At 39.7% G+C, this 14,898-nt stretch overlaps 1 protein-coding gene across 1 annotated transcript in view; it reads left to right on the top strand.

Moving 5' to 3' along the window:
• Positions 1–14,898, top strand: part of APP (amyloid beta precursor protein) — a 217,069-nt gene that overhangs the window by 115,084 nt on the left and 87,087 nt on the right. The window contains exons 6-7 of the mRNA XM_084283723.1: positions 4,125–4,330; positions 13,662–13,829. Of these exons, the coding sequence (XP_084139849.1) occupies positions 4,125–4,330; positions 13,662–13,829 (374 nt within the window). The remainder of the gene's footprint in view (positions 1–4,124; positions 4,331–13,661; positions 13,830–14,898) is intronic.

Raw genomic sequence — 14,898 nt, 5'->3', positions numbered from 1 at the left:
TAGACATGGTGTCTGGGAAAACAGCACTGTGGTGCTGCTGATGGAGACAAGTGAAATGGTACCGAAGCATTTATCATGACGTGGAGAAAGAGAGCTTTATGCACTGCACAGCAGGGAGGTTCTTGTCCCAGTTTGTAAAGTTGATGCTTCAGTCCAAAAGTTGAAGTATAACTTCACTACTCTGTTGTTTCTGTCATGTGCATATTCTTTGTAGAAGACCCCGGACAGTAACAGAGATCACGTCCAAAGAAACAAAACCAAGGATAATTTTTCATGTTATTACAAGAATTAGTACTTCTGTGGTATTAAAAATGTCAATTCCACCTCCTACCTTTGTGATAGAAGCACATCAAGATTTAACGTTTTTTATACTAAACCTGTCTTCAAGAATAAGGCTCAAATTTCCCTTCCTAGCAAATTCTGGGGCAACTACTGCAGTTCCCCCTCCTTCCCAGTGGCCCCTGGCCCTTGAGTAGTGTTCTTAAGCTACAGTATGGTATTACTGCTTTTCTCATGTGTCCTAACTGCTGCGGGCTCTGAGAAGACGTGGACATCTGCTTGCATTGCTGTACATGGTTACTGCGATTGAATCTTAGGAGCAAGTGACTTAGTGAGCTAGCATTGATTTCTAATGTAAAGCTATTGCTGTTTTTACTGTTAGAGCTTACTGTGATATGTCCCTCACTGTTGTGTATTCATACAGTTTGGCTTCTGATACTGTGCTGCATAGCTGGGCATGATAAAATCATCAGACTACTGCAAGTCCAGTTATTTTCTGGTATTCAGCTTCGTTGAAGGAAAATCTTATTAAGAACGTGTAAAAGCACTTCTCTCCTTCCCCTTTTCTTTGAACAATAGTGCTAATAAGGAAGGAGACTAAATCATCTTTGTAGATAAAATAGCTGAGAAAATAATTACTTTTCAAGAGAGACAGGAGTGCTCCTTTAGAACCTCAACATAGCAACACGTTTCTGCACAATGAGAGTTTTAAAAACCTGTTTAATAGGGAAATGAACTTGCTAAGCCTGTTTTCAGGCATCTTATTTCTTTAAATATTTAGCAAGGCTCACGCTTCCATTTAGGTATCAAAATTTAGGGTAAAACCATTTTTACTCTGTTTTCATTATGTCCTTTTTTCGTAACTTGCAAACATTAAATCCTGTGAAATACTACTCTTGTGATTTGAATCTTGCAATTTATTTTGCTAGCAGAGATGCAATTTTTCTAGGAATGATCAAATTAGAAAAAATATTCTAGCGCAATTTTGTGCAAGATTTTTAAATTTTTTTCAGGAAGCTGATCCTGTCAACTGTTGTAGTCTTCCATTATTTCTGCCTTTTTTTTACTGTCTCATATGTCTAGCTCTCCAGCAAGGAGCAACTCATAAAGGGGATGGAGGTGGGAGCCACACTAAGGCATTTACTTCTGATAAATCAGTGGAGAGGAAACCAGGGTCCACTGTAATGGTGGGCAGCGCCAACCAGCACGTACAGAAATTCTCTTTTCATCCTGCTCCTGTCACCATTGAACAACACTAAGAGCAGAAAGCTTCGCCTTGATGCTGACAATTTCCCAGCAGAATGCTGAGGACTGGCATAACTGAGTTAATTGCTTTTGTGTAGCTAAAAACAGATGGATATTGGGTGCATGCATACAAATTATTTTTGAAGTGGCTTTCCATGTGACTGATTGACTTTCCTTTGTTTCATTAATTTGCCTTTTTTTTTTTTTTGGTCCTTTTTTTTTTTTAGCTTTATGAGCTTGCCAATATCTGAGTGTGATCATTTATGTGAAAGGAAGAGGAAAAATAATTGCACTTTTTTTAAAGCATGCTGTGTTTGTTTCTGTATTTTTAGCTCAGGTGAGGGAGAGAAAGACAGAGAGAAGAATTTTCTTTAATGTTGAACAGCATATCCTATCTGATGCTCTTGATCAAAAGCTGGATGTTTTATACTCAGCACTCCTGGTTTGAATGTCTGTATGTAGCTAAGACTAGAAGTTCATTAACCTGGAGATCAGAAACAGATACTAGAATTTAGAAATCCAGCCCTCTCTGGCCATTGAAAGGTGACAGTGTATATATAGCAATTATTTCATGCTGGTAAAAAGGCAAAATACTTAATAATGAAAATCGAAGAAATCTGTTGTTCAGAAAGGAGTTACTAAGAACTAAGCAGAAGATTTTGGAGATGATGAAATTAGAATGCTAGAGGAAAGCCATACTGTGAAGGTGCTGAAATTTCTTATCCAGTTCTTTGAAAACAAGAAACTAAAAAGAACCTGGTGGTTTTGCCACTTTTGCAGTCTTTCCCATGTAAAATGGGAACAGCTCATCCCTTTTTCAGGCTCTTCTGTAAGTTGGCTATTACTACACACATTTTTGTAACCTGCCTAGGATTCACCAAATGAAAAGTTTCATTATTACTTTTAAGTCACTGCTGTGTTTTGGGTGGCCAGATATCTTTGGGGGTGAGGAACAGAGAATGCACACTTGTTTGTAGAGTCTTAACTTTTTCCTAAGAAGCAAGTCTTGTGGCATGCAAGATTTCTATCACTATTTCCCAGCTTCTTCCTCACAACCTATTAAAAATATCTTACTGTCCTCTTTGCTCTGAGTTTACTTTCAAAGCTGTACTAGAGAACATATTGTAAAGTGAAATGTTGCAGGCTTAGTCTTCAAATCGAGGTGAAGGAGGCAAGTTGTTAACTTCAAATAAAAGGCTGTTCAAGCATATGCGATGCCATGAAAAAAAGATGCAAAACCTCATGTGTATGATGGTGACAAAAAGTCACTGCATGTTTGAATATTTAAAAGCAATTTACTCATTAGTAGTGAATTTCAAGTAGAAGATCAGCCTAACAAACCTGAGACCTTACTACAGCTGGTGCTGTGTTAGGAAGCCTTTCAAAACTCACAGTAGCATTCAGTAAGTGTATGGGTTTTGGCCTGTTGCCTGTATATCATTCAGCATTAAGAATGATCCCAGCAAATGATTGACACATTAGGCCACCAAGCATGTTTGACAGCCGACTGCAGTATTCCTTCGTATTGCCCAAGGCTGATTGAGGTCCTTGGGCTTTTAGGTATCTACGTGAATTATCATTTAAGGCAGCTGTGATATACGGCAAGATTTAGCTGAGTGGTTTGAGTTTTCTTCATGAGCCCAGGGGTGAATGCCTTTCCCTCCTGTACATGGCAGCTTAGTGTAGTACCGTCGGTGTTCACAGAGGCCTTGCAGATCCTTGCAGGCCACAGAGGCCCCAGCAGCATTGGCACCACAGCACAGATGAGCCGAGCTTGTCGTGCTGAGTCTGTCATGTCTGTTGTCTGCTTTTGAGGTGCCCAAAGAAGATAAAACTGCAAAGAGAAGAGCTAGCAGCAGTCAGCTGAAGCTTGAGTGTGTGTGAACTGTTCCCGCCCTCCCCCCAAAAAAGTTTACACGTTTCAGATGTTGTCTTTTGAGTGAACCTTGTGGAAGCAGACAGCTCTGTGCACAGTTCCTTTAGAAGTGGCTTTTCTATTCACAGAGTACTATTTTGACAACAGGATGAAAAAAATCAGTCAGTGTAGAGAATTACAGGTCAGCTGGATGCTTGATTTGACACTGAGTTGTCCTCTGTGAGTGTCAAGCAAGGTAGTCCACAGCAAGCCTTAGGGTAAGCTGTCTTCTGAGTGAGAAAATCCAGAGGAACTCTCTCACTTTCATGTGCGTGTGAGCTGAGTGCATTTTGAGCTAATTTGAGCTTCTTTCAAAATACAAATTGATTTGTTGATGGCAGCGTGAAGCAAGTGTATTTGGAGTGTTATTCAGCTGTCAAAATACAGCATTGCTGACAGGGTTTCTTTTTTCCGTCCCTGTGTACAAGGAGGAGTTCCAGTCTGGCGTCTTGCTAGGTTTCTCACAGCATTGCTAATGTTAGCTTTCTTTTTTTTTTCAAGCATTTCTGATTTCAGTGGGACATTCCAGCATCACTGATTCTTTTTTTTTTTTTTTTTTTACTTAAGGGTGGGGTGAGGGAGAAACAGGTACTTTCCTGTCCTTTACAGTGTTTCCAAACAAAACGTTCTCACCACCTTGAAGTCATTTTGTTGCTGACACATCATTATCATTTTCTTCATTTAGTGATGATAAGGTAGTAGAAGAACAGCCAGAGGAAGATGAAGAGTTAACTGTTGTGGAAGATGAAGATGCTGATGATGACGATGACGATGGTGATGGTGATGAAATTGAAGAGACAGAGGAAGAGTATGAGGAAGCAACTGAAAGAACTACCAGCATTGCAACCACTACCACCACAACTACAGAGTCTGTGGAAGAGGTTGTCAGAGGTAAATTCGTGGGCACTTAGCTTGGGGCTGGAAAACTAATCCTGCTGCTTTGTGTAGTTGCCCTTTATGACAAAAAAATGTTCCAAACAGCAAAATACCCTAAGTTGCTGCATCTTTATGTTTTGTCCTTTGTAATTTGCAAGTTGAGTTCCCTCCTCTTTCCTTTTCCCAGTATAAGTATTCTTTCAGGTATCTGGTCATTGCATATGATGTGGATAGAAACTGAAGAGGTATCCTGTTGTTTTTGTGTTTGTTTGTTTTTTTTTTTTCCAATTTATTTTTGTTTTTAATTCGAGTCACACTAAATAATATTTGACTGCCATGTATAGTAAATAACACAGAAAAATCATGTGTGGAATATCATGTGCATTTGTTATGGGAGAAGAGAGTGTCAGCTCAAAGCAGGAGGTAGCACCCTAGTCCATGCACAACAGAGCAGTAGTATTTTTAAATATGATTTCTATGAGTTCTCACGTGCATGTGACAGAAGGGTGCCAAGGAGATGCCTTGGAAAAGGGTAAGTCTATTCATTTAGCTTTACTACTCAGTCTGTGTGTAGATAAGCTCCCTCATCAAAAGTATTAATGCTTTGGTAAAATGGTTTGCAAATGTTCCTTTCTAAGGTTGGAGAAGCAATCCCATGCATTTCTGTCTTATATAACTCTGTCTGTTGAGTGTTTTGCTCAATTACTGGAGAGCCAGTTCAGTGAGGAGGGGTTGGGAGGAGATTATGTTTAAATCTTTAAACCAATTAAATATATTTCCATATGTGAGCTTTCACCACCTGGGGATAAAACGCCCTGTTCTGAATGGAAAATGAATATTGAGGGGGAAAAAAAAGAACACTTCACTTTAATGGGATTTTGGATGAGTGGAAATGAGGACAAATTAGGTAGAGCTCTTTTCTTTACTGAGGGTGACATTTCAAAGAGGTTAAGATGTTTAGCCTTCAGGAAAATAGTATATAATAATATGAATGTGAAATAGAAAAAATAGGAAGCAAACTATTGAAGCAACCTTTTAAAAATCCCTTAGAAATATGCACGCTTGCTGACAATGAAAAGCTGTTGTCCTGTTCCTCCCAAGTACAAAATTTCCCACCCTGGGTGACCAAGTACATCCTGCTGTAGATGGGGTGAGGGCAGTCTGCTACTGATAGAAATTCCCAGCACGGCTCTGCCCCAGCCCCTCGGGCTTTCTGACCTCCAGCCTTCCTGGGGCACGGAGGGTGCTGAGGCTTTCTCTGAGTGCCTGTAAGTGACGTCCGAATGAGCAGCACCATGCAGAATGCTCATTTATTTGCAAATGTGGGAATGCCCACGTAATTCATAGCCTTGGCCCCCGCTCCTGTGTTCCTTGCCACGCTTGGGAGAAAGCTTCCCTCAAGGCTCCATGTACTCCTGGTGCTGCCAGCAGGTCCGGGATCTTCTGTGGTGAGCATCTGCTGTGAACTTGCAAACAGGAAAATTTGTTGCTGCTGGTGCAAATGAAGAAGCCAGAGGTGCCTTGTAGGCACTGTGTGTGTGTGTTAGGCCGTGCTGTGGAGACATCTGGGAAGCCTCTTCAAGTGGGATTAAGCACTGGAGCTTTGTTCTTGTGGATGTGAGCTCTGTTGAGGCCTCCAGGCTACTTTTCCTACGTGTTAGTCAATGCCATTCATAAAACATATCCTAAGATGCTTTTCATAGATGCTTTACAGCTGGTTTTAAGTGTACTTTATGGAGCCGTGGCTAATACCATGTCATAGCATTAAAGAGCACAGGGGGTGGGTGCGTCCACTTTTAGAGAAGTTGGTTTTCAATGTGAAATCAGCAAAGAACTGTTCTAAAACCATAAATTAAGTCTAATTGTGGGCTGGTGCTGAGCCTTTTCTCCCCCAAATCAATGGAATGACTGCCATCAGCCATAAATAATTGAAAAGCATAAGTGCAATGTTATACTTTAAAGACACTTGAACTATTGTAGAATCAATTTGTCAGGCGATTTTATTTCTATGCATACTTTAATGAGTCACGATCAAAACAGCAATAGCGGATCTACTTCCAGACTTAATTCCAGTGAGAAGGAAGTTACAGCCTTGCTTAGAGAATGAGAGGTCATTGATGGGAGGGTAGTCTTTTCATTCAATTTCTGTAGTGAGCATATTTTTTATGAGCTATAATGTTTATTCAGAAGTGCAAATAAACTTTTCCTAGCACAGGACTTGCCAGTATTTTCATTCCCGTCTCTGCTGAGGGACCGGCTCTAGTCTCAGTTCATATGGAGTGCAACGTCAGACCCAGTTTGAACTTTCAGATCTGCTCTTGCCAGAGTTCAGATGTTAAATCTAGCAGATGGTGAGTCTAAGGTTACAGGGATCGACAGCGTGAATTAATGTCAGATCTGCATTTTTCACCCTTGGTGAGATGTTAGCACGGAATTTGCAATGAAGAGAGTGTGGCTCACTTACGGAGCCCTGCAAGAAACCTGTGGCTCTTGATTCTGCTTCTGTATGGAGCAGGGGAGGTAACTTTCTGGTGGTCAGGTGCAAGCAGCAGAGCAGCTTGCTGCCACCCTGCAGGTTTGTGCAGAGCTGTTTGTGAGCCATCCAGGCTCCAGGTCATCCTTGCAGTGCATGACTGAAGCAAGCAACGCGTCGCGTGCAGTTGTTTGTGATTTCTGCTCTCCTTCAGCACAGCAGGCGATAAGAAAAATCAGTCTCTCTTGGCTTATGACAAAGAATAAGCAATTTGAACTTAATGCTTTCCGTCAGCATGGCAGTCAGTCAGGTCTCATTTAAAGGAAAGCAGCAGGGTCAAACACAGCAGCCTGGCAAAAACACTTGGCAGCATCTTCGCATACCTACTGGCAGATGGGGGAGATTCAGCATAAGCATGACCTGCCCCGTCTAGCACATAATGCTGCCCTTCAGCGATCGGTTTTGCTTTATCTAATTCAACTGGATTTCTTTAAACAGCTAGGAAAGAACTCAGCAGTGCTGTTGACATGCCATTTTAACTATGTTTGCAATCTGGAGTTGCAAGCAGGAGATCATATTCTGGTTTCCTAGCAGGAGAAAAGTAGCCCAATCTTTGTATTGTAGCTCCTAGCTTTATTGATCCAGCATACTTTTGTTTTCTTTTTTTTTCTTCTTTTTTTTTTTTTTCTGTGGACTTATATGTCTGAAAGACTTCAAATACATTCAGTGACAGCTATCACCTATTCTAAGGTAAGGGAGGTTAACCCTGATTACTAGACCCATCAACTGTAATTTGGGGGATAATTCTAGAATATTAGTAGCATATACTAGATTAATAGTGATCTTTTCACCTTCAATGGCTTTGTTCCACTTTCTTCTTTGAAAGGTTATTATCTTTCTGTTAAAGTAATATTTCCTTGTTTTCCATTTCCTTCAAGGCTGTGCAGTATGCTTTGTTTGTAAAGTGATAATGTGTGGTTGTATTATTCCATATTAAGAAAGCATTGGCACATTGCTATACAAGTAGTGCATGTTATGCTAACTCTTCTGTTTTTTTTTTATTTATTTTTTTATAAGATCTTCATTAAGAGTGATAATCTACAGTAACACATGAGCAAGAGCTGATAAAATTAACCTAATGGATTTGCATTAAAATAACTGATAGCTTTTAATTAGACATTATGATTTAAAGCACAGCTTTTCCACTGTAACATAGAACTTCATGATATGTTGCAATTAAAGATAAATCTTTTTTAGGGTTTAGTAATCTTCTTGATGAAAAAGCAATATATTATTAATATTTTGGGTCAAGAGCAAATGTACTAAATACTAAACACAGTAATAGTGTTGTTTTACTTAAGGTTGGAGGGGAGAGAGTGGTTTCATTTGAATTACTTCCTGACAGAAGAAATCCTCCAGGAATCTGCTTCCCTAGATAAAATGTCACTTTGCTATATTGAAGCAGTTATTAATTGAATATTTTATTTTGCTGTGTAAAAAGTCTGGAATGTGTTTTTGAGCTAATACTCATATTCACGTCTTGCCATGTTGGCATAATTATGATGTTAGGTGGCAATTACAACTTCCGTAAAATAGACATAAATTCATGAAATTTTATTGACTTACACTTAAAAATCAAGCTGGGGTATTTGTTTGGGTTCTGGCCATCAGTGGTAACTATTTGGCACCTTGGTTTAAAACATTGTTGTGTTTTGCACAAACAGATAGAAAATACATTGTCACATATTTGTTCCACATGAAAATTGTAAGGCTTTGTATTCTAGCCATGTGTACAATTCTTTTTTTCTCATGTACCAAATATCCCCCTCCAGTAGATTAAGAATAAACGTTAGAGAGAAAAATCCAATGTTAATTGTTTAGGATGGAAATAACGCTTTTAAGAAAGGCTGTTTTTCAGTTTTATACTCGAAACTCATCATTTTGCTTTTTCTTTTAACTTTATCTATAGAAAGTATTTTAGCAGTCATGTAGCTAATGCACCAACTTTACTCCTAGAGCTTGTGCCAGCTTCCCAGCTGTCTCTTCCTAATTCCAAAAACCTCCTATGAAATTAGCTTTTGTCTTCAAATACTCAAACTAAAATTTGGCTGCCTTTTCTAACTATATATTCAGAATGAGGAGGCTTTGTTTCAGTGAGATTATCTTTAAATATTCCCTGTGATTAATTCATTGAATGAAACATTATCGTTCCCTTTTGGAACAAGAACAGTGTAAGAAAAACAGTGTGCATTTACTCTTTAACTTGTCTCATTTTTCTCAGCTAGTTAAAAAATGGAGACTAGAATAGATGCGTGTGTATTAATATCTTCAAACTATAGTTCTCTGTTCCTGAAGACATGGAAGCCAAAATTACTCCACTTACAATATTATGTACTAGCACATAGTAAAGTGGAGCATATACCTCATGATATATATTTGAGAGGTTTATTCCTTTGTCCTCTTTTGCATTAATTGATTACTTTGTTCTTTGGTGAAATACAAATGGTAAAATAAATAATCATGGTCCTATTTACTCAAGCAGCTAAGTGCATTATATGTGAGTAATGCAGACATTATAAAAGCAGACATTACACAAGCAGACATTACACATGCATACATGTGAGTAATTACATGTTCGTGTGAGTATGAGACACAGTTAGAACTGATACCAACATGGACAACACAAACACATACACCAGTGCTACTGAGCTGGTTCACATGTGTAAAATACACGAGAGTGTTTTATTTGCATATACTTGAAAATATCAATGTCCAGCTTGAGGGCTGATGGTACAGAAAAAGTCATAGATAAATTGTATTTTCCAATACCACAGCTAAATTAAAGAATGAGTAATACTTGTAAGCCAACGTGATGGATCTTTCTGATGCAGCATCCAGGCAGAAGAGGTTTTTCAGAGGTGTAAAGTAAATATAGAACCCAGCTTCCAAGACAGGTCCGAGATGATTCTTTAACTCCTGCTGTTTGTACTTTTTATTTTTTTCTTAAAACACTTCAAATTTAATTTCTGGTTTGAGGTTCGGAGCAGCCTGTGCCAGCATTTAAATGAGCTTACTTTTCACGATCACTTAAGTATCATGTACAAACTCAAATCCTGAAGAAAATAATGAATAACCGTAATGTTTACAGTAATAGGAGTATGTAAATGTAGATTTTTTTTCCCCTTAGAAGTTTAAACTCTATTTCAGATTCCTCTATTGAAAATGTTGTTGTTCACAGAGCAAGTCTTAGTCCCATGTGAAAAAAAAAAAAAAAAAAAAAAAAACACAAGCGTGGAGTTGAGATTTTGAAATAAAGCAATTATTTCATTTTGATTTAAAATCAGTTTTCTTCAAGGAACAAGCAGAACCAATTTATATGGTAATGAAAAATTTTGAGATGACATTCAGAACCATATTTTATATTTTCCTCTCTAAAAATTGATCATCAGAAGTACCTAGAATGTTTGCACATAAATTTTAATTAGCTTTGCTAACAGCGTTTTGGTAAGTGAGCGTTATGGAAGTTCGTCATGTGGAGCCACTGTAAATCAATGTCCCCATACATGAAAACTATGCTTATCCATTTCTAAGGAAAAGTAACAGTCAACGTCCACGTTGATTGTTTGCAGTATATCACCTTAATGTATTAATTTAAAAGCAAATCAAAAAGCTTTGCTACAGAACTGTTCTCCAGGGAGTGATCTACCTGCTTTGTTAGAAATACCTCTTTTTGCATCAGGAAACTAGAATAAGTGTATAAGAAGCTTCAGATGAGAAAACCTGCATTATTCTCCCATGATTATCTCAAAAGAAAGTATAAAATGTAAGGTTTTGGAGAGGGAAGGAACTGCCAACTGTAATCTTTGGTTTAGGGCGCAGAGAAGATGGGGAGTTTTACAGTTGCAGAAGGATGGTGTGAAAATTATAAGCGTCTGAAAACAGAGTTACAGTTTAGACCACTTTATGAACCTGAATTGTGACAAAGGCATGTCCTTTTTAATCTGTTTAGTTTTGCAGATCCAAAGGCAAAAAATGCATTTTTGAAGGGGGATAGTGAGCCAGTTCCTTAAACAAAGCAAAGCTCACAGTAATGCTATACTGGACAAAAATTATTTGTGATAACAAGTAAAATTGAATTACACAGTGGCAAAAAGTAACTCATCTTTTAATCAGTTTTCAGCAACAGGATTACTGTGTGAAGCAAAGACAGCTTTTAATTTTTTGATGCATCATGTAGCCATGTATGCTGCCTGCTGCTAATATCTGTGAAAGTACCATAGCTCATCCATCATAGGCTTTAATTGCTACACTCAGTACCAGTGGAAGGGAAGCAGGATATGGATGGCAGTAATTTTTTCTTAGCCCGAGAAAAGCTGCGGAAGTTCCCATCTCTGCTTCATTGCTCCATCCTCTCAATTACAGCAGTAGAGCTGAAGATTAAATTGTGGCTTTTTTAAATGAGCACAAGTGATGGGGATATGGAGAGGCATGGGAAGAGGAACTGGCCCAGCAATGGGAGCAACCAGGGCTGTTTTTCAAGCATTGAAGCTGGTTTAAAAATGTGCCTTCACCCCTGAAGCAGGGCTGAAGGAACCCTCCATGGAGGTAAGGTGGTGGTGGACAGTGGTGGCACTGCTGGAAAAGGGGTGACAGCAGCAAGAAGTTTCCTATCCTGAACGAGCAACACGCTTCCCTCAGTGAGGGCAGTGATGGAGCAGTTTCCCTCTCCTGTTCGTCTTCATGTAGGTCATAAACTGTTTGCACAGTAGGCCATTTCTCTCTGTGGTGAAATAATTGCCATTTAGGACTCACTGAAAGCAATCTGGTTGGCTGTGGAGGCTCCACTGCTTCAGTCTTGCTGTTTTTAGAGCTCTACGCAGTGGTTTCCAGAATGCGTGTCCAAGTGCATCTTCACGTGTATGAATGACTGTAGTTTCCAGAGAGCTAATTCCATGTTATCACTGGCACCAGTTATTTGATGGACAGTTACCTTCACTTTTGCACGTTATTTGCATATACACAAAGTCTCAGCTCCTATTTCTGTGAGAGCTGTACATGTAGGAAATTTCAGACCAAATACGTGAATCATTCCCATCCCGATAACACGTAACAGTACAAAATGAAATATGGCAGACTTTATAGCAACACTAGTATTTTGAGGGAAGCGTAGAAGGTGCTTATGGTGTGGTTAGAGGTCAGGCCCTAGTCAACATGAATTAAGTCATTTTTAAAGAAAGACAGAGATGTTGAGACCTTTGTTTTCTGAAATGACATTTCCTGCCAGCCAGAATTCTCTTGATTATACCTGTCTCTTTAATGTCATGAGTCACTATTCATTTTTAATTGACATCTGGCAGCTCTTCCAAGTCTCTGCAAAGTTAGCTTTGTGTGAGGGTTTGGCTGCATAATTGGATGGCAGGTCTAGATGTTATTTGAAAATAAATCTGAGCAACCACTTGTGTACTAAATGTGGTATATAATTAATCTTACGATAGCATGCAATTAATTGTAATTAATGGTCTGCACAATTAAATCTGGTTTGCTTTTTTCTCAAAAATTGCTTGATACAGAACTGTAGGATTTGTAGTATGTCTTTGTTAACTGCAAAAAAAAACAAACATTGGTCTGCTTATCTTGGAGCAAATGTAGATGCTCCCTAAAATTGATTCTTAAGATTAGCATATTCATGTACCATATCTATAAATAAATGCATGTGTAAAATTATACCTGTGTTACATATTTAAGTGCAGACAGGCATCAACTACTGATGACAAATGAATCTCAAATCTATGCAGTAAGCAGCGGTGTTCCCAGGGAGAGCGCAGAGCTGATCACTTGTCAGGACAGTCTGCCAGGAGGGATTCTGTGTAGCCAGCATCTTAGAGGTGACGAGTGCACACGGCATTTCCAGTGCCAGTGCACTGATGATTCTCCCCACCATTCAACCCTTGGGGAACTGCCTTTCACAAAATTCACATTCATGCAGAGGATTTAGACGCCTCTAGTGAGCGTGCCAGTTTGTCTGCTGGTGTAGTGTGGGGGATGAAAGCAAAAGAGGGGCATATTGATGTTTGATACTATGTGGTTTTGAAATGATGTATATGCATGTTGGAAGATAGAACTTTTTTTTTCCTTTTTTTTTTTTTTCTGTTTGGAACATTATTGGTAAAGGGCTGTATGTTTACTTGTGTAATTGGCTGGATTCCAAATTGTGGGCAGAATTTCCTTTATCTTCTGTAATTTGCATGCTTTGTTTTTGTTTTTTCCCTCAGGTTTTTGTGTGTTTCAGGTTATAGGCAAAGACTGTGGCAGCTCACAATAAAAACAAATGCAAGCTGTTTTAATTTTTTTTTTCCCCTCAGTACATTCACTGGGGATGAGATTTCTTCCCATGGATGGAGTAAAGCTGTGGCACTAATTTTATATATGTGAGCCCTTGAACTATGAATCACAACCCCTGTACCGAGCCGGGTGCAAGAGGGAGTTTCTTTGTCAGTGCTTGTATATAATAATTAGGTGCCTGAAGAGAATTTGTTCTCCTGTATAGCTGGTACATGTTTTGTTTGTTTTTTTTCTTTTACATAAGCTAGGAAAATCAGTCTGGGGGGGTTGCATAGCTACAGGCCAACAGGAAAGAAGCTGGCACCTCATCCCTTCAGATGTTTACCTTCAGGCCTGTGGCTTAGCGGCAAGAGTCTGAACCGCTTCAAAATGTGCCTGCACCATCTCTGGGGTGGTTTTCGGGGGGAAGCATTGAAGTGGACAGTAATTTGGGTTTCCTCTTGAGGTGTTCCTCAGCACACTGGGTAGGTGGAAACCCAGGCAAGGCCGTTTTCATGCTAAATGTGGTTCCTCCGGGTCTCCTCTGACTAGAGGTGTGCTCTGAACAAGCCGAGACGGGTCCCTGCCGCGCGATGATCTCCCGCTGGTACTTTGACGTGGCCGAAGGAAAGTGCGCGCCCTTCTTTTACGGCGGCTGCGGCGGCAACAGGAACAACTTTGACTCGGAGGAGTACTGCATGGCAGTCTGCGGCAGCGTCCGTAAGTGCACCGCTGGCCTCTCGCCGCCTCTCTCTGACCGGCCCCGGCGCTTGGCAGCGGGCCTGGGCTCACACTAACCCTGCTCCTGCCGCCCGCGGTCTGTCCAGCACCTCACTCACCTCTAGGTCCTCGATAGCCTCTTGCTAACCCAGCATGGTAGCGGGCACCTTCTCTGCCCTCTAGACAATCTTGTAGATGGCTGGCAGAAGCCTAACATTTCTGTAGACCAGGCCTTTGTGCTCACTTTGTCTTCATCTTCTGTCAAAGCTCACTAACACCTTGTGAGTCCCTGTTTCTGCATGTGCAATGTTTCTACTGGAAAAAAAAAAAATTTTAGGGAAGTCTCAGGTAAGTTTAAAAATAGCACTTAGTTTGTACATTGTATTTTCATGTATTTCTTTTTCATCAAAGCAGTATAAGCTCATCAGAATATCAGACAATTTATTTCCAGCCTTGAAAGACATGATTCCTTTTTTTTTTTTTTTAAATTTTGATTGAATACGTGTGTGTTTTTGCAAGGAAAAAGGTGAGTTACCATTTGATATTTAGGTTTCCTGACAGCCATGATGTGCACAAATGTAAATAATGTCCCACTTGCTTTGTTTAACACACCACATTTTTTAATGATTACTTTCCATAAAGAAAGTGCATTTGCGCTGTGGTTTTGGTTTGAGAAAGTTGGTTTTGCCCATAGCAGAATACTGCAGCTGGTCCATCAGGCACTGGATTCAGCAGCTGCATTTCGTTTTGGAGAACACTCGTGAAGGCAGGATTACTACTCCAGCCCTCCGGACATGTTTCATCTTCGCTTCTTGTAGAGCTGCTCAGAGCTCCATGGAGGGATGAGGAGGAAGACTAGATGAATGGGCAGGAGTGATCAGCTTCTGCAACACTAGATGTAGCAAGGAGAGAAGAAATAAGCTACATATGTAGCTCCTAGAAGAAATATGCTGCATGTTGGAATTAGATCTATAATGTATTTGCTAAAAGAACTACATTTTGAACTGCTAAGTTCCTGTCCTAAGTAAGGCATTTTTAGAGCTGAATAACATGGTTTGTCTTTCTGATT

The sequence above is a fragment of the Netta rufina genome, assembly GCF_964035555.1.
Source record: "Netta rufina genome assembly, chromosome: 1".
Lineage (NCBI taxonomy): Eukaryota > Metazoa > Chordata > Aves > Anseriformes > Anatidae > Netta > Netta rufina.
The sequence above is the reverse complement of the archived record's forward strand: the minus strand, read 5'-3'. Positions and strand labels throughout refer to the sequence as shown.